Consider the following 22,554-nt stretch of genomic DNA (forward strand, 5'->3'; position numbering starts at 1 on the left):
GGTGAAAAATCCTGGAAAAGATGGTGGGAGATGAAGAGCTCAAAGGTCCCAACGCTCAGCCGGCGAACAAGCAGCCAGGAGGCCAGGACCGACAAAGAAGTAGCAAACGCGGCTGACATGCGCATATTTCAGTGGCAAATCTCTACTCGAGCATTTTTCTATCGGCAAATCCCAAATCAGATGCCATAAGTGGCAACATATCACTTATCTGGTGATAAGGTAGAGTAGATGACAGGGGACTCAATCAGAAATACTGGCATTCCTCAGAAACGAAATATTAATGGAAAGTAGATGGCAAAGAACATGAAGCAGATCTGACAATGTACTGAACATTTGAATTGCCTTATTCTAGTGATGGCTCAATTATGAAGGAAAAGAAAAAAAACAGCCCAAAGATGTTTTTGTTTCTCATGGTTCTTTCTCCAACATGCTCATGTTTACATAAAACCTCATTTTGGTCAGCGCTCAGTCGACAGATTACAAATTCATAACAGTCCCCAATCCAATCCCTACTCTTATAGTTGATACGTTATTAAGCCCACTTCTTGCTCAGTAGTTTTGATATGGTTAAGTCTGTGCCGCCAAATCCATCCGTGACAGCTTTCGCAGAGGGAAATTCCGCTCTGGCAGTAAAGCTGGGAGGCACCAATTGAAGTAAGACAACAAGCACTGGAATCAGCAAGGCACATGGCAGACGAAGTCTGTTTTACCTGCTTCGAACAACCACGCATGGCATGCCAATGCGCTCAGCTGCAAGGACGCCGGATTGGCTACCAGCAACAAGAATGCAGTTTTGCACGTCACGTCCAACGTATTCAGATCCGGCTCTCAGTGTTGTTATTACCTTCTCGGAGCTGAGAATGGTGATTGGCCAGTGAGATTCAGAAAGCATTCTCCCATTGAAGACGAAAATTGTGCACAATCAGAGTTAGCAAATAACCTTTCAGATGCTTTGATGTCAACGCTAAGTTTTAGGATGGATGCAACCTCTTCTGCTATCCTCTGCTTCTCTGCGGAAGCTGTTGCAACAAAGCATTCGGAATTAACTTCAAATGATACTGGAACTAAAACAAAAACATGAACGAGGCAGTAATACTCACCAGCCTTTTGGGCTTCCCTGACAAGTTGCTCATCCAAACTAGATGCGACTCCTTTGCCAAGAACAAGCTGCCCATATAAGCTTACTTGGACCTCTTCTTTTCCAACAATCTTAATTTTTGATGTTCTCTCAGGGCCTAACTTGTCAATTATAAATCTGCAGTCAAAGGGAAAAGAAAAGAGCACATAAAGTACGTTGATACCATGAATCGTTAAGAAACTACAGTGGCATGCTATCTTGAGTCTTGACAGAACAACGTTGTCATGCATCATATCCCAAAGTGAAAGTTTAGTTGGAGACAAACTACAAGAGTTGACATGACAAAAAATTTAACGAAATATAAACCGCACCTTGAAACCTTTTCTCCATTCCTCCCATATGTTGCCAATATGGACACAGGGACACCCTCACTAATTGCATCATCAATGAACCTTTGAATGGTTTCACATGCAATATCAGACATAAGGCAGCTTAAAGTCCATGATAGAGTTATTGATATTGCAAGCACAGAGTACAGAAAAGAGACAATAACTGCACAGATGAATAAATAAGATCAAAATAAGGACAAAAAAGAATCTACATATAAATGATAATGTACTCATGGAATTAAAGCATGCCACATGGGTATCACAACATGCAGAAGCTTTTGATTTAAGATGTTGAGACTTCGGCCCTTTCTTGCAGAATTCTTGCAAATTCCTTAAGTAGCACTGTAGGGGAACAAGAACAACCTTGCATACTACTCGCTATGGAGACTGCATCTTATGAGTAATTTCCAGTGACCCTGAAATCACTCTATAAACAATAGCTCAAATTCTCCTAGAACGTTCTATCTAGAGAGAATTGTAACAATTAGAGGTAAACAGGAAACTGTAGGCTTACTTTTCAACTCCAGGCCGCAGCGGTAAGCTATCAGAAGCTGAGAACTCTTCCAAAGCTTTCAACTACGGGAAGAATAATGCACAAAGGAGTCAATATAAATGAATTTATACTGACATGGTGTGGAAGAGATGAAACCCCTGGTCCATTTTAATCTTGATTATAGAATCAAGCTCTTAATTAGCCAAGTTAATTGAAATCAAATGTAAATCATAAATGAGTAGTAACGGACAAAAGCAAGCAGAAAGACTAGTGAACTGGATAACAGCCACTATTTTGTTGGCCTTTCTTTACAGAAATATACGGGAATCACGACACCAATGAGAATGATAACCTTGAATGAATACAATTAACATAAATATGAAACAAAGTGAACTGCATCTGGAAAATTTAGGTTGAATCAAGATAGTATGGGCATGATGAAAATGATTAAAAAACAGTACCAGTCAGTTGACAGCTCTAGCTAACTTGTTAAGTGCCTAATATCATAAAGTAGTCAAGTAATGCTTGATGAAGTATATAATTACCTTTTCACGAAGAACACTTTTTATAAATGATCCTTTCTCACTAGTAGGCAAAGATGTAGGCCAGCCAATCTGTGTCAAGTCAGGAGAAAGGAATTAAATTTCGACAATTCAATCCACCAGTAAATGCAATTAGTCAGCTCAAAGCTATGTTATACAATAAGCAGTTTGTTGCATGGGAGAAGCAAATAAAACTTTAAAATTGACCAGAGAGGGCAATGGGGAAAGAAACGAATCATACCCTGTCAAAGAATAATACCAGCATCCTTTCCTCATCACCACGAGATTTCCTAGAAAAATATGCACGATTAGGAAAATAATCAACATAATGAGAAAAAGAAACCCCCTATCCAGTTCAGTACAAACTATGTTGTTCATCAGGAAGTAAAAAGGAAATTATTAAAGGCCATACAAAAGGGAAAATAACATCAAGGGAAAATGTTCAAATCAGTTATGTCAATAGTTAATCCAATCCAGTTGAAGACAGGACATGTGATGCTCAAGTTTTTTTGGGGAATAGTGATGCTCAAGTTTGATGAGGCTAAAGAATTCAACACGCACCTCACTAAATCAGCATATATTGGCTCTGTCCAATTTGCACAATCTAGCCCGAGACTTTGAAATGCTGATGAAGTAAGATGTTAAGCCGTATTAAAAATCAAGACAGATAAGAGTTAAGCATACTTGCACAGCTAGAACTTGATAAGGACGTTAAGCATAGATTGTATATTTATAATTTTCGCACCTACATTGAAAGCTTGACGATTGCCGAAGCGGTACACATCTGCAATAACTCTGGAGGAAGAGGTAAACAGGTAGTTTTCAATCAGAACTGTGATCTCCAAAAATAAGCAATTAACCAAAAAAAGAACATGAAAAGCTATCACTGCACAGTATTAGCGACAAAATCTCATTTGCATAGAAAGTCTTTTATAGATAATCTTGATTTCTTTATTTATCGGATTGCATCAAATCTGGTTGTTGTAATTCCAAACCAATTCACGTTGGTTGCCTTCCTGTACAAGGCTGCTCGGCACATTGCCGCAGCATATATTTGTGCACGCCTAGGAGTTTCTGCTGTGTGGTGCTTGCCCCAACTCATCTCTCTTTTTCTTTGATTCACGGTATCAGTTTAGATACCGATCCGACCTACTCTTCCGCTGCCGACCACATTAGGCACCATGGGTTCCACCCCCGAGCTCACCAACAGCACCCTCGGCACCCTCTCCAACAGCATCACCCCTTCTGCGCTGAGCTCAGCGCATACCGCCTCCGTTCCCCTTCCCCTCATATTCAACCTACAGGATTTGAACTACACAATGTGGAGTACCTTCTTCCTCATGCTTTGCGGCAAGTTCAATCTCCTTACCCATGTCACGAGCGCCAACCCCCATGGCGAACGACGCAAAGTGGGTGCAGGACGGCTAAACTGTGAAGACATGGTTGTACAGCTCCATCACCACCGACCTTCTCACAGTCGTCTTGGAGTTGAATCAGTCTGCCTACATCCTGTGGATGCACGTGGGACCCTTGTTCCGTGACAACAAGGAACTCACGCCATCTACTTCAATAGCGAGTTCCACTCCTTGATCCAGGGCTCCATGTCTGTCTCAAAGACTACTGCCAAAAGATCAAAACCCTTGCCAACTCTCTCCGCGACATCGGCTACCCCTTAATGATCACGCGCTCGTAATCGACACTATGTGTAGTATCAACCCACGGCGGCCACGCACATCTCAATGTCACCATAGCTGCCTGCGCTCACCAACAAGCCCTCCATCTGCTTCTGCAGGAGATGCACATGGGAATGAGTCTTGTATCGCCTCGGTTACTGCACTCTTCGTGAACTATCACCTTGGTCAACAGGCATCTTGCAGCTCTGGTCAGAGCCAGCCGCCCCTGCCATCCTCGTCTTCTGGAGGCAACGGTCCTGGAAAGAAGGGGAAGAACAAGCGTGGCAAGGGCCCTAAGGGCGGCGGAAGCTATGAAGGTGGCGGCTTGTGCCGGCCTGATACCATAATTGTTTATATAAATTATGACTATACTACGATAATTGTGGATGTATTGTTTTGAGCCTCATGGCTTGTTTATATAAATTACATGGTGGATCGTGTCTCAAGCAATTATAGAGATAAGATGGAAGCATATAGGAGAGAATAATCCTATCCTACCAGTAGCCTCACCAAAATTAGTATTAGTTCAAGACTAAATCAGATGCATTTAAAAGACATAAACAATCCCCCGAGAGAATCCATAAACAAAATAATCCGTTATTACCATTACTTGTCTCCACAAATCATCTTGTTAGAATGAGAGGACGTTACGTCAACTGGTTCCAACCGCTTTCTACATTTGCACAACTGTTGTAAGTTGCAATCCATGATTTCTGATCCCACTGGCAACATGATTATCAGAACTAGCACTAGCTCAAGCAACTAATACGCTGTAGAATCAGAAAAAGGCACTATTTTTTGGTGGTAACAGGTTGGACATAAGGAATCCGCGAAGCAAGCATAAAAAGACGGGAATTTTAAGGCGCTCACCCTTCCACCTCCAGAAGCACGGCGAGCTCCGGTGCGGCGGGAGTTTCTGACAAGGATGAAGAGCACCGGAGCGGCGGCGACTGGAGCCTTCGGCCGGAACTCGGTGCGACGGCGGCGCGGAGAGGAGGACAGACGGCGGCGGCGGCGTAGGAGGAGGAGGGGATGGAAGCGGGGACCTTGGCGATGTCCGGTGAAGCCGGCCCCAGCGGGGACGCCCCCAGCGGGAGGCAGCGAGCGGCGGCGGCCATAGCGGCGGAGGCGGGGAGGGGGGCTATCCGGCGCACGGGGAGAATCCGGGAGATTATTGGTCGGTCCACCGCTGGATGTGTGGAGCCGAGGGAGGCCACACTAACCAAAACTAATCTCCTCGTGCCGTGGCTGTACACTGCACCGCTTCATTTTCATTCTGAGACGTGCAGTCACTGTCTCACTGATCACTCTTGCTGCTTAGCTAGAAAATTAGCATTTATCCATTCAAAAAGATAGTGTTGTGTTCAGAGGTCTGTGTATGCAATAACTTTGTTTATAATTCATCTCGCAGGAGAAGTTCAAAATCAACTTTGCCGGCACAAGGAAATATTCAGGATGAGAACATTTTCTTTTTCTTTCGAAAAAGACAGCACGAGCGTTGTCTATATTATATTTGAAGAAGAGAATTAATCTATTTTATGAGAAAAATCGAATTTAAAAATCAAACAACTGATCGATTAATTACAGAAAAAATCGATAAAACCCTCAAAACGACAGGACGACACAACTGATTGGATCCGCCGTAGGTTATCGTTACCAAGCAAGAGTAGCTCTGATTTTCTACGGTAAAATACCACAACTATCTCAAACTCGCCACACCCACGTCCCAATGCTCGCCACTGGTACCGCGTGGGGAGCACCGTGCACCATGTCATTATTACTGAGCTTCGTCGAACTAGTGATGCAGCCGCTCCAACTTTATCACTGCACAACTAACCCAACACGCATCAGCCGAGTGCCGAGAGAGGTAGAGAGCATCACAATTTGAGGCAACAACTCATCAAAGAAACAAGACTCCAAAGCTGTAGAAGTCCGCCACTGAGAGTGACCAGATCCGCACCAAAACCAAATGTCGCTCCAAACTAAGGAAAGGACCTCCAAAGGGAAGCCTCCAGGGAGGGCACGACGTCCAAGGACATCGCCATCACCGATCCAGATGCCCAGAGCTGGGTTTTCACCTGAATGGTCCAAATCCACGAGTGTGAGTGTGGGAGGGCAAAGGGGTTCTCGACAACGCCTCTAGGAAGGGGGGGTGGCGCCCAAAGGCATCACCATCACCGGCATCAACAAAAAACCGAGTAGGGCTTTCGCTTGAAGCCCCCCACCCAACCATTGAGAAAGAGGCCAACATCCCCACTTGCAAGGGGACGTCCTTGAGTCAACACCATGTCGTCGAGCTCCCCGCGGGTCAGAGTGGGTCGGATCTAGGGGAAAAGAGACAGATCCAGCAAAAGGAGGAGCACAAGTAGCGGTGGGAGGCCCAGAGGCAGCCATTGCAAGAAGGGGATGACCAGCGGTCGTAATTCCATGGGGCGCTGGAGAGGAGCAGCCGGCAAACCCACTACCTGCAAAACAGGGTGCACAACACAACACCACAAACAACAGCAATGTCCTGGCCATCACGAACGGAGGGCACCACCACAACTCCAACGTGCCACCGTGTCACCGTTGCCACACCATGGCGTCAAGGAGGCCCCCAGGCCACTGCACAGCGCCACAAGGATGCCCGACACCCGGATCAGGCGCCAACAAGCAGCAGATCCGATGAGGGGTGCGGCGAATCCGAGCGGCTCTACCTGTGACAGCTGCCACACCTCATGCCTGCATCGCCTCAAGCAGCAGCAACAATCAGCACAAGCAGCATGCCGCCACCTGCGGAACATGTCGAACTGGCTGTCACGAAGGAACCAATGAGGGTTGACCATGCACGCCCACGCGTGAGCTCTGAAGAGGGATCCCAAAGGCAGCCGACCACATGCGACCATGCATAAGCCCGAGAGAAGAGCAGGGGGTCTGGAGGCACCTAACCATGCGTGCTCGCACGTCAGATCAGGCCCAACGACCGACCTGATACACGGCATGTGAGCCTGGAAGTGCGCGGGAAGCCTGGTGGCGCGCCAACACACAGGGCCTAGAAAGCGGTGAGCAGATCTGGCCGGCGGCGAGAAGATTCACGCACCGGCACCCGAAGCCTGAAGGAGATATGCTGATCTGGCTAGAGGAGATGCAGGGTTAGGCGCCCAACAACAAGAACGATGTTGAGTTGAGGGGAACAGGTCGCCCAGCGCCGCCACACGGAAACAAGGAAGAGCAGTGGGGGGTGGAAGAAAGGGAGAGGAGAGCAAGGAATGCCGCAACGGTGTCGCTTGTGGCAGCGGCAACCACGCTAAGCCTTTTGGCTGAGCGGAGGGCAACAAGAGGTTTGTTTCGCCCCCGAGTCGCCTAACGAGAGCGACGTGAGGGCCACTTCCCGCTACGTTTTCTGTTCAGGAAGCACTCGAAGATGAGAACTTTTTGGATCTCGCCAGAGGAGTCTAGATTAAAATTGTCATTCTTTGCATTGTATATGCATGGTTCAATTAAACACATTCATGAGCAACTGTTGATTAAAATTATCATTCCTCACCACTCCACCTATTCCATGGGACCTGCCTTCCTCCCATGAGCTCTTCTAAGCCCGGCATCGAAGGAGACCTCCTAAACACCGACCATAATTTCCCGCTCCTGAACCTCACCGGTGAGTTTAGAACCCGTCGACCGAAGACTTCCTAGATTTTAAGGAAATGTGCTTTTTTTTTTTCTGGAGGAAAATAAGATCATTACATCAAGTAGCAGTAGTTAACGCATACACAGATTATCTGACAACTTCGTCTACCAACATTTCCACATTACTTAAAAATATGGATCGAATTAACTGACCTGCGCTCTTTTCCATCCCAACTGATACATGCATGATCATCTCAGTATTGTACCTCCGGTGATTCATTAGTGACCCAAAGAAAACTGCACACACATCTTAAACCAAGAGAACAAGAAATTCAGGGAGAGCTAGCTGCTCGATCTGCAGCCCACTACGCAAGTACTGCAAATAGTTGGTAAGCATTGAGACCACAAAATGAGGCCAGAAAATGGCATAGCATGTACATAATTAGAGTTCCTGTGTAGTGCTCCTGTTCTCCTAGGACGCATACAAGCATGCATGCAAACAGTAATATATACTAGCTAGGTGCTCGTGGTACTCTACAAGCATGCATGCATACATGCAGATACTCTACAAACAAGTCAGATATTGATAATAATCACACTAGTAATCTGTATTTACATGTAGATCGCATCCGTCGAGATCTCCCAGGACTCTCCCGAGCTCATCCCAGCTGCTGCCGCTATCCGGGAGGCTCATCAGCTCGCTCCACACCGACGCAGACGACGGCAGCGGCGGAGCTCCCATTATTCCCGACGTCATCGTCGTCACGGCGGCCGACGACGCGCCATGGAAACCGTGCAGCAGGAACGGCTGGTGGTGGTGCCTGGCATGGGTCTTGTCGGGGTCGCTCGCCTCTGACGACTCGAACCTGCTCGTCATGGAAGCGCCGCAAGTGTAGTGGTGGTGCTGGTCGTAGTAGAACTCCAACTGCTGATGGCTTCGTTTGTTGCCGTGCTCTTGCTTATGCTTCTGCTGCTTCTGGCAGCTCCGGTTGTAGGACATGTTCCTCTTGAAGATCCGGCAGATCGTCCATACTTCCTGTGGATTCATCGATTGTAAAATAGACACACAAATTTACTTAATCTGTTCTAGATTATTAGCAGTGATAAGGGTCGATCTAAACTTATTGCACTTACTGCATCTCGGAAGTCGGCCGACGACGTCGAGGGAAGGCGGAATTCCTGCATCATCCAGTCGGTCTTGGTGCCCCTGCCGGCGCTGCCGCGGTAGTAGACGAGGGACTTCTTGAGCCCAACACACTCGCCGCCAGCGCCGTCGTGTATGGGCTTGTCGATGCCGGTGGCCTTCCAGAAGCCGGAGCCGGTGACGCGGTTGGGCCGGATGCTGTTCTTGTACTTCCGGCCCCGCAGGCAGAAGAAGTACCAGTCTGTTTCTCCTGCTCCCTGCACCACATGCCGAGCTTCATCTGCATGCATGCACACGGTTTAATATTATTCCTTTTTAACATATGATGTCCATGCATGTAAGTCATGTTCATGTGTAATTTTGTGTCTATCTTGCTCATCTGAATTCATTTTGAGAATAATGGTATTAATCCAGTGACTCCTATAATTGGTTTTGATGTCCAGTTCTATATCAGAATACAACGGACTAAAGTAGCAGCTATTAAAACAAGATATTTTTTGCAGGTATTAAAACAAGATAGATAGCATAAATACCCATGATATTATGCAAGCTAATTTGAGTGGCCTAATTAGCCGCCAGGAATCTCAGGATGTACGTCCTATATATCATGTGTGAGTGTGACAGATCCCCAGCTTGCTTGAACTGCTGCATATATAATAATCTTTGTATCTTTGGAAAAGAGAAAAAGGAAATTCAGGGAAGAAATATGACGAGCAAGGGTACAGTGAAGGTAGCTAGATAACATATATGGCTTACACACACACATGATCTGCTGAACAGGATCGCTAGAAACAGAAGGAAGAAAATCATCTTAACTCTCAACACAACATAGGCACATAGCTATATATTGCAGCTTTGTGTCATAAATTATCTTATAGCAACTAGTCTCTTCATTTCGTTCGAGGCTTGCTTCGATCGAGCAATCAAAGAAGAACGCAATGAACCATGCAAGCACAGCATCATGCGCACGACGCGAATCATCGAAACTTACTTGGAATATCCCAGGGATCATGCTTGTAAATATCGATATCCTTGATGATCTCAATACTGAAACCCTTCTTCTCCACCTTCCTCTTCAGATAGAATCCGACAAGCTCCTGGTCCGTCGGATGGAACCGGAATCCCGGGAACACCAAATCATCCTCTTCGTTTCCATCTTCTGCTCCGTCGCTGCTCTCCTTGATCCTTTCCGACAGCTTCATCTTCTCCTCCATGGCTGTAGGATAGTCTTGTTCCTTGATAGCTAAGTGTGTGAGGTTTCTAGGTCCAGATAGCTTCTGACATGGTGATGGATTTCTGGCTGTGTACGGCCGGCTGTGGTTGCTGTATTAATAAGTTTGGATGGCCTCTGTTTAATTGGTTCTTATTGTAAATGAGTACTCCCTCCAGTTATAAATACTCGACGCTTTGATCAAGATACCGTCAATTTTTAAAATTTTGACTGTCAATAGCTTCCAAAATATTTAGTTTGAAAACATAAAAGTCGTACGTATAAATTTGCCTTGAAAAATACTTTCATAATATTATATTTTTATTAGATATTATAACTATATTTTAATAAAAAAACAGTGATCAAAATTGCACATCAAAGACTGTGAAAAATCAAAATGTCATGTTTTTTTTTAATAGAGGGAATAATATACATGGTGTCATGGTCACACGTGTTGAATTGTATGTTGGAAATTTGGGCCCAAGTCAAGTCAATGACATTTTGTTTTGTTTGCTTGAATTAGAGGATTGGAAAATTATTTAATTAATCTGCACAAACTTTTAAGAGCTCAATGCTTGACTTAGAATGTATATTGAATTATATGTTGATTGAATTGACTTAGTGGCTGAGGAAAGGGAGTGTTGCGGTAACTCTTATTACTAGACACTATATCCTAGTTGTAGCTCCAAACAATTAAGAAAAATGACTTTAAAACAAAATGTGGGATAATTCTAAACCATCCATGAATAACCTTTCCTAGTGATCAAAAGTATTTTTGTCTCAAAAATTGCCCATTCATAAGCGCCCAAATTAACCTGGCGCTCCTGATCACTAGGGTCATTGAGGCATATAAATTAGCATTTAACTTCCCCCTTAATTTGTAGAGGTGATTATACAAAATTATGCAAGGATTTGACCCCAAAAAGGAGTGGAAGGGTTACTTGGAATTACAAAACTTGGAGAAGCTTCGGATTAGGTTAGAAAATGAGTCCTCCTTTACTAGTTGTATGGTTAAAGCTGAAGAATCTCATACCATTCATACATAGCAAACTGTAGCCACAAGAATTAGTCACTGTGAAGAAAGTGATACCTACATATCTCGGTTCCAAAGAACTTCATATCCAAGGAAAGAGATGCATGGGACCATGCCAGAGAAGAAGGAAAGAAATTGCTGAAGATTTCCAACTTTGGAAAAGTGTGACACATTTTCAGCCTGAACAAAGGCAAGTTGAACTCCCTGGATGAAAATTCAATCAACAGACGTAGAATTGTAAGGGGAGGAAGAAACAATTTTTAAAGTTGGCGCTTGGTGCACATAAGTCCTCTAAGAAAAGGTCAGCATACAGAAGAATCTATGGTTAAAACCACATGTAGGACCCACAAATTAACCTTTACAGACTAAATTGTTGATTGTATATATGACACTGTCTGACTTACTTCCAAATGTACAATGGGTATGTCATCTGCTTTACGGCGTTGCACTCTCCTGATCAATTTGTTCCACTTAAGATATTTTTTTGTTAAAAAGATCTGCTCTGCTTTTGGTAAAAAAAAAATACTTACGAAATTTCTTGGAAAAAAATTCTTATGAAACTCTCATGTGTTCCTACAAGTCTTGCACCTCTATTGTCGGTTTCGTCCGACAATAAGCTTTTCTTCTCTTTTTTTTTTCTGTTTTGGTTCTGTACTGTAGAATTTTTATCCTTCTTAACGCGAGGACTTGGAGTTTTTCTTTGTGTTTTCGAATATAAGGCTCACACCTCGCATGATTTACTTTAAAGTACGCTGTAATATTTTGATATTGTGGATGGCCTATACCAAGTAATCAACCATGTCACATTCAGAAACGATTATTTAGATTATTTGAATTGGTCTAAGCTAGCTAAGGCCATCTCCAAGTGGTACAGTACCCGCAAAACACTGTATCACTCGTACAGTATCCTGTAGCAACCACAATACTATTTATAAAGGTTGACTGTGGGTTCGGAGGGAGGAGAAGAGTAATAGAAGATAGGAAATAGGGTAGCTGTTAGAGATAAAAAAAATAAAGAGTAATATAATAGTGCAAGATGATGCTGTAATAGTGTTATAAGAGATGAATTTTAGAGTATTTACTGGAGATAGACTAACGGCCATAGTGCAATCATACAACCATGCTATTTCTTCTTAGCTTCTATAGAATTATTTTAGCAAGCTTTCGTCTTCATCCAAACAAAAATAATCTCAGACTATTGTGATCATCTTGTCACTTGGTATGTATGTTCCATTTACTTGATTTTCTTGGGTTTCCCTTGTTTAATTGTTTTGTTTCTTTCCTGTAACCATTGTCTCAATTATACCTCACGTTGCGAGAATATATCTTGTAGCTGAATTGTCAATTGATGGCAACTAATAGAGAATCTTAGTTATTTTTATTTTCTCCAGTTGAATGCAAAGATTGTTATCACCACAGACATTACCACTGGGGTCCATTGTTATAGCGAAGTGGGATGAGTTAAACAAGTTTAGTGCCTTCTTTCTTTTCGAAGTACCACAAGTTCAGTACAATGAAAGGAATTGAGCCTAACTCAGTTAGATAATAGTGTGGATGTACGTCTAGACAACTAGACTCGAGTTTTCTTCGACGCGAATTTAAGTATCTATTTTTTCTTATTTATAATACCATCTAATTTTTTCTAGGTTGGTCGAGAAAAAACAAGTTCAGTATAATGGGTAAACATAAAAGTACAAACCCTTCTTCATTTTTGTTAGATAGTAAAGGTTCTTCTCCCTCTCTCCTTCTTTAGGCAGAAAAAGTGCTCAACCACCAAAATGCGTATAAATTTTGACATCTTTTGAGACCAAATAATTCAAATGTCGCCATATATACTGATCTAACAGAAGACCAAGAAATTCCTGCAGCACAGCATTCCTTCTTCCGAAGCAAGATTCTGAAATGAGATAACTCCTACATTCAAGTCCTCAAAAAAAAAAAAAAAAACCCTGCATTCTGAAGCTCTGATGCATCACATGGAGCTGTTGGTAGCGACAAAAGCAAGATTATCAGAGCAATACAATCACGTTCTCACGCTGTTAAAAGCGTTGATGTCACTGCATATGTGCGGTAGATTCGGCTTGATAATTCACTATTTAACTGCTAGGAAAAAAAAAAGTCTCCTGAAACCTGATAACTCATGCATGCTGACCAAAGTGGTCTCCCTCATCTTCTTCCTCTGGTCTACCTCCACAGTCAACATATTCTGCTGCATGCTCGAGCAGAACGGATTCAAAGCAGAGCAGACTGAGTTCCATGTCTCAACCTTCCAGGATCTATCGAGCATTTAGGCACAAGCAACACATTGGTTTTCAGAAGCTTATCTGATGCCACGTCGACTGTGTAGAGACCAGAAGAATGCGAGTACAGCAGAGAATCAGAGATCGTCATTTTCCGGTGAAACAGTTGTGAAGAAATTCCCATAAAAATCTTGGAGGTGGGGAACAGAATTATGTTGTGCCAAAAAGAGAAGTCAATACCAGGGGCAGACCCTAATCCCCCGTTTACTGGTGATATAAGAGTCGATAAATTACAGGAAAAATCATCCAGAGGGGAGATACATCACCGCATAATTCTACAAAGTCTTAGAGTCCGAAATAATTTGTGGAGGAACAAATCAAAAAGAGAAATTTTCGCCGGGGGTGGCAAGTCAGAATTATGCGCATATTTCAAATACCGACCATGGGAGCTCCATACACTGCCGGGGATTCAGGCTCGCTAAAATCCCAGGAAAATTCGTGGAGATGTATGTTACAGGAACGCATCATCCCACAGAACTTTGGAGTCTAATATGCTCTGTACATAGGAAAATGGAGGAAACTGAAATTTCTGGAGTTGTGGCCAAGTCCTGGGAGGTGACCAAGTCTTACTGCTAAGTCTGATCAAGTTTCAGAAGCCTATCTGAATATCTGAAGATGACGATGGAGGAATTCAGACTGTGCAGAAACTGAGATATGCAAGCAAACAGAGCACCAGTGACCAGGATGTATGCTCGGCAGTTCAGAAACATAGCCACAATAAGTTCTTGCAAGTGTAAAAAACATCAAGTACGTCCTGAACTCTTCATCTGACAAGTGAAGCTAATTTTGTCGGAAACATCGGCGTCAGCTTGCTTGAAGAGTGCAGACCAGTGAACCACTCGGTTTGAAAGTGTCTGATGCTTCGGTAACACAAACGTTGCTTGTTGCAGCTGTTATGTGCCTCTGTCTCTTATATTAGATTACGTTCCTGTCCAAGAACAGTACAACTCTTATTTGAAAGTTCTGATGGCGTCAGCCGTCATGGATCTCACTGGATTGAAAATTCCTGTGAAATCTTCCCAAGAATTGACTAAACCTGTGGACTGCTGAAACGATCTTCCTCTTATGGGTAGCTTTGTCCAATCATGGAGTAAGGAATCTAGCTGTTCATACCAGATAAGTGATAAACGAATCCACTGAAATTTAAAAATGATTGCTGAATCCAGAATTCTCATCACTATGTAGAATTAGTCCATCAATTTCCTTGCCATTGTTGACAGTAGCGTCCATGACAACACAAACCTATTGAACGTTTAGCTCCAAAAATCGCACAAAAGGAAAAACAGCTTACGACTAATGAGACATGTTAATCAGCTTTGTGACTAGCACACAACAGTACTAGCTACCAGGTGTTCTTTTTCCTTTGTGACTAATGAGATAGTTGACCGTCAGCGACAGAGCTTTTTTCGATAATAGAAGTTTTTATTAACTCTCATCGTTACATCAAGGTAATATAATTGCAAGCAAAGATTCAAGCTATGATTATGCCTTTTCTTTGCCTCCATCGAACCGGATCACCCGTAGAATATTTACATTTTCTCCTGATCTCCAAGTGCAAAGAGAATGGTCAGCAAGAAACAGAAGAACACGATCATGTATAATTTGTATAGAAATATAAGATCCATTGTCGTCCAGCCCGGTTAGGATACCTGGCTTTCACCCAGGCGACCCGGGTTCAAATCCCGGCAATGGAACATTTTTTTTCTCATTTATTTTTTTACAACCAACTTGGCACATAATCTTTTTTTTATAGAGACTTCTCATTTACTGAGATTGTATTACCGATTCAGATTTATTTGTTCCCTTTCGTTGCTCGATGTCATGTGCTTCCTCAGGTTCTCAAATAGCCTCTAAAAACCAAATTAATACGCAGTCTTGGAGGTTCGGGCCGGCTCAGATACAGCCGACAACATACACTAAAAAGGATACAGACCACAACGACAAGTGGATCCTGGCGACTGCATGGCCCAGGCCCAGATGATCGATCAAGCTCAACCTGACAGATTCGTGATGCTCGCCGGCGGCGGCGGCGGCGAGCGCCGTTCGCCGCCGCTGAGCTCACTCCACCATGTGCGGCTGCGGCAGCTTCTTTCCTGTATCGACGCCAAGCTCAAGCTCACTCCATCAAACCGTTCACAAGGTCAAGGTATGCGCATTATACATACAGATAACTAATCTTAGGGTCTTGTAGAGATTATTAGTTTCAGATTTCTAGCTCGTCTTATCCTCCTTCCGAAATTATTGCTATTATCATTGTTAAGAACCAAAGAAAATAATTCATTGATTCGCATCAATGTTCCTTTCAACAATAACCCTTTTCTCTAAAAAAATCCTTTCTAGATAATTTCTGTGGGTTTCAGTTCCCAGATTTAGGAATTTTTTCCGTTGCGGTCCCAATCCCTGATTATGCAGATTTGTTGCTCGTTTGCAGAGCTACTATATGAATATGTAGTCAGTGTATCAGCTTTCGATTATTTGGCAGGTACGGTCATGTAATGATTTTTAAAAGAGAGAAGTTTATTTTACTCTCCGAAGTATACTCGTAGTGCACTGGACCCCTTAAACTTTGCTTTGATTTATTTAAACCTTTAGCTTCCTAAAACAGGATCATTGTTCTGCACTTGATCATCCGATGTGGATGAATAAACCAATGTTCTGCACTTGGTCATTGTTCCTAAAACAGGATCATTATTTTGCACTTGGTCATTGTTCATAAAACAGGATCATTGTTCTGCACTTGGCCATCCCCTGATCGGGATGGCCACTTGGTCATCCGATGTGGTAGGAGGCACCAAGCGAAGGGAATACCAAGCGAGGGGGGGGGGGATGTGGCGATCTTGGACAGTTCGTGACAGGAACGGCACGGCGTGCCGTAAGCCATCGACAGTGGCCGTGGCGGCCTTGTCGAACACGCGCACAGCGCACCAATGCTTGCTACTCATCTTGTGGAGCGACCTGCCCTTGCTGAGCACTAGTTTTTCTTCTCAACAGATTTCTGAAATTGAGCATGTCTCTGAAAAGAAGCTAGCTGAAGACCTTAATCTTCATGACACATATGGATTTCCAAATCTAGGGAAAGGGAGCCAATTGATAAATTGCTTTAAAGGTGGGCTCATAGAACTTTCGTGAAGAAAAGGTGGACCCCCAACTGCAAAACCAGAAGTCCTTCTAATTCTCCGAAATGTGAGCTTGAGAGTAGCTCCTGCAGTTCCTGAAGCTCTTCAAATGCATGTTGATTCAAAGGGGTGTGGAAAAGACTTTGAGTAGAGACATGTTGTAAGAAAACTACCAAGGAGATGCCTTTGTCTTTCGCAAAGGAGTAAAGCCTATGCAGCTAATTTTTAAGGTACCGCCCGTTCCACACAGGGTGCCAGAGAAGAATAGTGGAGCCATCCCCTGGAGAGGTAGAGGCAATGCCTCTGAAATGATCACCAAATTTCATAATGTCTTTCCACCAAAAGGATCCCTTAGCACGCGAGGTTTGAGGGATTTGCCCACCATTGTAATGAGTATTCCAAATGAGATTGACCCAAGGGATGTCCTACTTGCTGTAGAATTTAAACAAGTGTTTCAGAAGGAGGGCCTCATTTTCAATTTGAAGATTAATCACACCTAAGCCCCTTTTGTTCTTTGGGGTGCAAAATTTGTCCCAGACCACTAGGGTGTTTCCTTTGGCATTAACATTAGCCCTCTCCAAAGATAGTGTCTTCTTGATCTATCTATGTTGTCAACAACCTTTTTGGGAAGCTTCAGTGAACACATGGTGTAGGTGGGAAGAGAGGAGAGCACCGAGTTAACCAAGGTAAGCCTACTAGACATTCCTAATAGGGAGGAATTATCTGAGAGCCTTCTCTCAAACTTATTCATAAGAGGCAAGTGATCATGAACTCTAGGTTTGTGAATACCCAGGGGAGCCCCAAATATGTGAAAGGGAAGGAACCAAGCTTGCAGCGAAAACCCCCGGTTAGAAGCTCCACTCTATCCGCTGAGACATTGATTGAAATCATGCAAGATTTGTGAACATTGACCTTTAAACCCATGGACATGGAGAAAGTTTGGAGGAGGCCTTTGAGATAGAAAAACTCTCTTTGGGAGGCCTTCGGAATGAGGATGATGTCATCTGCATACTGCATGATTGGGAGATCAGGGGCATGAGGAAGGAGAAGGGGGTAGCTCAGAAGGCCACTTCTTCTAGCTTAATTTACTATGTGTTGGAGCAAGTCAACGGCAATGACAAAGAGCAAGGGGAGAGATGATCTCCTTGTCTAACCTCTCTTTTATAGCGAAAGGCCTTCCAGGGACTGCATTGAGCAAAACCGCAGAGGACCCAAAAGATAGGAGAGATTCCATCCAACCAATCCACTTATCCTCGAAACCTAGGTGTTGGAGCATTTGAAGAATGGTCTTATGCTCAATAGTGTCAAAAGCCTTCTCAAAGTCCACTTTGAGGATGATCAACTCTTTTTTTGATTGATGCAGGTACTCGAATGCACAACCAAGACAATCCTGGATCGTTCTACCCTTGATGAAACCATACTGATTTGTGTGAATGAGGCTAGTGATAACCGACTGCAACTGGTTGGCTAGGAGCTTGGTGAGCATCTTCAGCATTGAGTTGAGAAGGGAGATAGGTCTGTAGTCATTGAGCCTAACAAGGTTATTTGTCTTTGGAAAAAGGGTTATCAGCGAGTGATTGATCGGTTGGAGGTCAAGATTTCCTTTGAAGAAGTCCTTGAAGAGAGCATAGAAGTCCCCTTTGATGATATGCCAGCATCTCTTAATGAATAATCCATTGAAACCATCTGGACCAGGGACTTTGTCAGAAGGTAAGGATCTCACAATGTCATCTATCTCTTCCACAGAGAAAGGGTCAGTCAGGCCTCATTGTCACTTGAGGCCCCTCTCCCTTGTCCTTATGCTGACTTAGGCCTCAGTAGCTGCTCCTTCGTCATCTCCTCAGGAGGGACACTGCACCTTTCACTGCCGCCTTTTGGATTGCCTCGATAGCGAATTTTTTTTGTGAAGGTGTCCATGCAGTTATCCAAATCAGCCAAAGAGGGAAAATCAACCAGGCCAGGGAAGTCATTTGAAGGGGAGAGATTACCATCAGTTGAGTCAGGCAAAGTGTGAAGGGGCTTGGGGGAGCTAGCCTTCCCTTTCTTCTTGGAGCTTGGTGGCAGCAGAACATGTGGCTTGCATCCCTTGTGCTTCAACTCCAGATGTTTACTGTGGCACACGGAACTGTCCTCAACTGGTGGGGGCACAAGAACCAATCCTCAGTTGCCCTCTTGTAGGTCAGCCATCTCCGATCTTGGGACTTCATTCTTTTTTCTAAAAAAGGTCTTAGTGATCTTCTGCTTAGTTTTATAGTCATAAATAGTCTTTCTCCTCCTCATATAGGTGTTTTTGAAAGTCAGTTTGGCTCTAAGACCAGCAAGCTTGTCCCGACTATCATCCATCAAGGCCCCCTAGCAGAGCTTGATTCCTCGATCTCAAAAAGCTGAGCATTGCTCTTCCCCTCAGCATCAAGGTGTTGCTTGCTTTCCAGTTGCATAGAAGCTGTCCGTCTGAGCCTTGGAGGGCTAGGCTACTAGCCAAGGGCATACTGGAGAGAGAACTTGAGCTGGGATTTGATTCCACCAAACCGAGGAATAGGCCTTGGGAAGGCCACATTTAGGGTGTCTTTCAAGGCCTCAAAGATAGAGTTTTTTATTTATTTTTTATTTATTTTTTTAATATTTAAAAAATACATGATCATTTCAAAATATTGCATATATAGGCTACCGTCGCCCGTTCGAAGTGTGACACTAAGGTGTCGCTTATCCAACGGACGACACTTTGTGGGACCCACAACACAACCGATCAGAAATTAAATACGCTAGTCGACGTGGTGTTCACGTCAACGTGTCATCCAACCAACAGACGATACCTTTGTTACCGCTTGTTGGACGGGCGACATTTCTGCTGAGCCTACTAAAAAAAAAAAGGTGCTGAGCGACACCTTTTTGCATGCACTTAAAAGCTAGCATGCATGAGCATGCTTTTGGACTTTTGCATGCATAAGGGGAAAATGGGTGAAAACAACCGGCGACATCTTTTCTTGTGGGCCCAACAGAGGTGCCGTATATTGGTTGGATGACATGTTGACGTGAATGCCATGTCGGTCAGAATATTTAATTTCTGACCGTTGTGCCGTGTGTCCTATAAGGTGTCACCCATTGGATGGGCGATATCTTGCTTTCATCCTTCCAACGAGCGATGATAATCTAGATATGTAATATTTTAAAATGATCATGTATTTTTATAAATATTAAAAAAATAAAAAAATTCTCAAAGACAAACGGCTCAACCCAACTGGGTCATTACTGACAATGTAGACTAGAGTGGTCAATGAGAGACACCCCTCCCCCCATCTCACAGCCTGTCTTATGATTAGACTTCTAGGCACTGAGTAAGGCAAGTTGAAAAGACATCTGACAAGAACATAGACTTTGCTTTTAGCACTGGAGTGTGATCAAGGTACGAGAGATTCAGGAACTGCACGTAGTGCAGTTGGCTAAGGCTCCAGGGAGGAGCCGGCTTGCTAGGGCTTGAACCTCCGCTCCTGCAAAAGCCTCCAAAGAAGATTAGGTCAAAAAGACCCTTTTTTAAAAAAGGTACGAGAGATACATGCAGTCTAAGGGGTACTCGAGTAGCATAAACCATCTAATCCTATTGAACGGCGAGTTCCTTAGGTTTCTTGACTTGTCATGCTCTAGGATTGAATACACGCAAAAGACTCCATCAGAGATGTTGAATGATTACGGAAGCTAAATTTAAAATTTAAATTTATACTTTACTGAATGGACGTTACAAAAAAATATCTCCAAAAGTTTCTCCACGAAACCCTAAATTAAACTCTCTCTAATATCTCTATTCTATCTGTTCCGGCGCTACAGTATAACTCATCGAGTTCCCCTATCGGCCGCACGACAACAAGACTTTAGTCTCAGCCGCCTGGGCCTGCATACCCGCACTGGCCCACTCGGACTCCCTGTGCGTCTCCTCCTGGACCATGGCCCGCCAGCGCTTGCCATCGCAGCACCAACCGATTGCAGCTCCAGGCCAGACCGAAAGCATCACCCAACAGCCATGCATGCCTCATTGATGCACCATGCAACCAGCCATACTACAGCACCTGCAAAGTGCCAACTATAGTTGATGGTCGAACCATGCACCACAGTGCCATGTCCAGCGCCATGCAAGACAATTTCCTTTTTCTTTATTCTAACACACGCGCAAGCATACATGTTTAGAATAAAATCCTTCTTGTCATCACATGAAGCTTCTCACCATAGACCATATCTCATGACACAATTCATCTTCACCATATCATAGTTCATATATCTCATACTGTGATCATCTTCATGTGCATCGTTCTCCAGTCCAAATGTCTCGTGACCTCCTGACCGTCTTAACCTTAGTTTCTCCCTGAACCTAGTCCCGATCATGTCAACGACTATATCTGCCCTTGGGATGACATCAGCATATGAACAAAACCAACAACGAACTCCAAGCACAAGTTTTACAAACTTGACTCACGTCAATCTGCATAACATCACTCACACGAATATGTTGCACATATCAAAACTACAAATATAATCATGCTACCATGAGTATCATCATCATATACCTATAAACACATGCACAATATCAATAGCATAAAACAATAAATCACTTTGAATCTTTTGCCAATTTCACAAGTACACCAATTAAGCATTTGCTAATTTTTCAGCATATGATCTCACACATGCTCAACAAAGTGCACCAGAATCCCATCTATTTTATGTAGGTTAACACCAAGCAAGCGTTCTTTTTGAAAAGCATCTCTTAACTGAAAAAACCCAATACCGAAGGGATGGGGGCAATTGTACTAAACTTGGAGATGAAAATTCTCTTGAAGATATTGCCTCACCTGGTGGTTGAAGCCATTGAACTACCCAGGATTGAGAACCTCGTCTTCATCTTCCGCAATGGTGAACCCTTCGTGGACTTTCACCAGGGGACCTGCTAGGGACACACGCGCATGCACGAGACGTCCCTCCCCACCATCTACAACCCCTAGGTCTTGGGGGATGAACCTCAAGGGGTTGATGGTGAAGTTCGCCATGTCTTCACCGCCAGAACTTTCATCAAGGGTTTCTTCACTGCGGAGAGAAGTGGAAACGGGGAACTCAATGACCAGTGAAGGGGAGGGATTTTTCTCAGTCTTGTTAGACACATGATCTCCTATTCAAACTGACTGAAATTGTTGGTTTTGGGATGGGAGGCGATAGGATCCACAGGAACCGCTAGAAGTTTGCTTTTGGGCTTCCATCTGAACTGCTATTTCAAACTACTTCTGAGGTAATGCTTGCTCTTGTGACCATAGTTTAAACAACTCCTACATCTAATCATGCTAGAGTAGTCCCTGACATAGTGGCCCAGGCTTAGGCATCGGAAACAGTTTCCAATGAGATTGGTGCCCTTTTGCCTCTCCCACCGAGATATCACCTACTCCTTGGGACTCCCACCATGCTAACGTGCCTCTTCATAGCCTCCTATATGTGGCAAGGCTATTAGAGGAACCACACCGGGCCTCCATCTCCCCGCTCTGGGCTTCCAACTCTCCTGCATTGGGAAGGAACGAGACATCATGCGAATATCTAACCCACTAATAGACCAAATCTTTTGTCTGCGAAGCGGACCTATGGGAGATGACCTCATCGGGGCCTAGAGTGATCTTAGTGCATACCTTCCATGAAAAGTGACTTTTTCATGGCCTTTTCTCTTGGGAACCGGGCTAGAAGCATAAGCACAAATAACCTTTTTGAGATGAGAAAAAAAACAATTTTGAATTCACTAAGGTTGTATCCACGATCCAACGGTGATATTAGGGGAGATCGGGGGCATTAGGCAGAGAAAGCTCCCAACTTTGATTGAGTGACAAAGGATCTAGGGGAAGATTTCTTCTTAGGCGAGGCTTGGACAAGCTTAGGCGCAAAAGAGACATTTTTGGAGATCTTCTTATGGGAGACTAGAGTCCACTATTTCTCTTCTTATTCCAC

General features: G+C 43.8%; 2 protein-coding genes and 1 non-coding gene across 6 annotated transcripts; 1 reads left to right on the forward strand and 2 right to left on the reverse strand.

Annotated features, from left to right (window-relative positions):
• Positions 1–313: 313 nt before the first annotated feature.
• LOC133904756 (CBBY-like protein) lies at positions 314–5,431 on the reverse strand. 4 transcript variants are annotated; one of them, XM_062346283.1, is made up of 12 exons: positions 5,046–5,176; positions 4,780–4,848; positions 3,252–3,297; positions 3,064–3,127; positions 2,744–2,792; positions 2,506–2,574; positions 1,982–2,043; positions 1,450–1,530; positions 1,101–1,255; positions 941–1,019; positions 711–854; positions 314–635 (listed from the first exon to the last, which is right to left on the reverse strand). In XM_062346283.1, the coding sequence occupies exons 2-12, from the start codon at positions 4,780–4,782 to the stop codon at positions 533–535; spliced, it is 855 nt and encodes a 284-aa protein (XP_062202267.1). In that variant the 5' UTR covers positions 4,783–4,848; positions 5,046–5,176; the 3' UTR covers positions 314–532. The 4 variants fall into 4 exon arrangements, with proteins under 4 accessions (XP_062202267.1, XP_062202268.1, XP_062202266.1 ...); XM_062346284.1 differs by lacking the exon at positions 4,780–4,848 and having other exon boundaries at positions 5,046–5,118; XM_062346281.1 differs by lacking the exons at positions 314–635; positions 4,780–4,848 and having other exon boundaries at positions 707–854; positions 3,248–3,297; positions 5,046–5,431.
• Positions 5,432–8,155: 2,724 nt separating this feature from the next.
• On the reverse strand, positions 8,156–10,276 carry LOC133904938 (putative NAC domain-containing protein 94). Its single transcript, XM_062346590.1, has 3 exons — positions 9,917–10,276; positions 8,916–9,205; positions 8,156–8,817 (listed from the first exon to the last, which is right to left on the reverse strand). The coding sequence occupies exons 1-3, from the start codon at positions 10,137–10,139 to the stop codon at positions 8,380–8,382; spliced, it is 951 nt and encodes a 316-aa protein (XP_062202574.1). The 5' UTR covers positions 10,140–10,276; the 3' UTR covers positions 8,156–8,379.
• A 4,812-nt stretch (positions 10,277–15,088) lies between these two features.
• TRNAE-UUC (transfer RNA glutamic acid (anticodon UUC)) lies at positions 15,089–15,162 on the forward strand. Its single transcript has one exon. It is a non-coding gene; the product is annotated as a tRNA-Glu (tRNA).
• Positions 15,163–22,554: the final 7,392 nt, after the last annotated feature.

The sequence above is a fragment of the Phragmites australis genome, chromosome 22, assembly GCF_958298935.1.
Source record: "Phragmites australis chromosome 22, lpPhrAust1.1, whole genome shotgun sequence".
Taxonomy (NCBI): Eukaryota; Viridiplantae; Streptophyta; class Magnoliopsida; order Poales; family Poaceae; genus Phragmites; species Phragmites australis.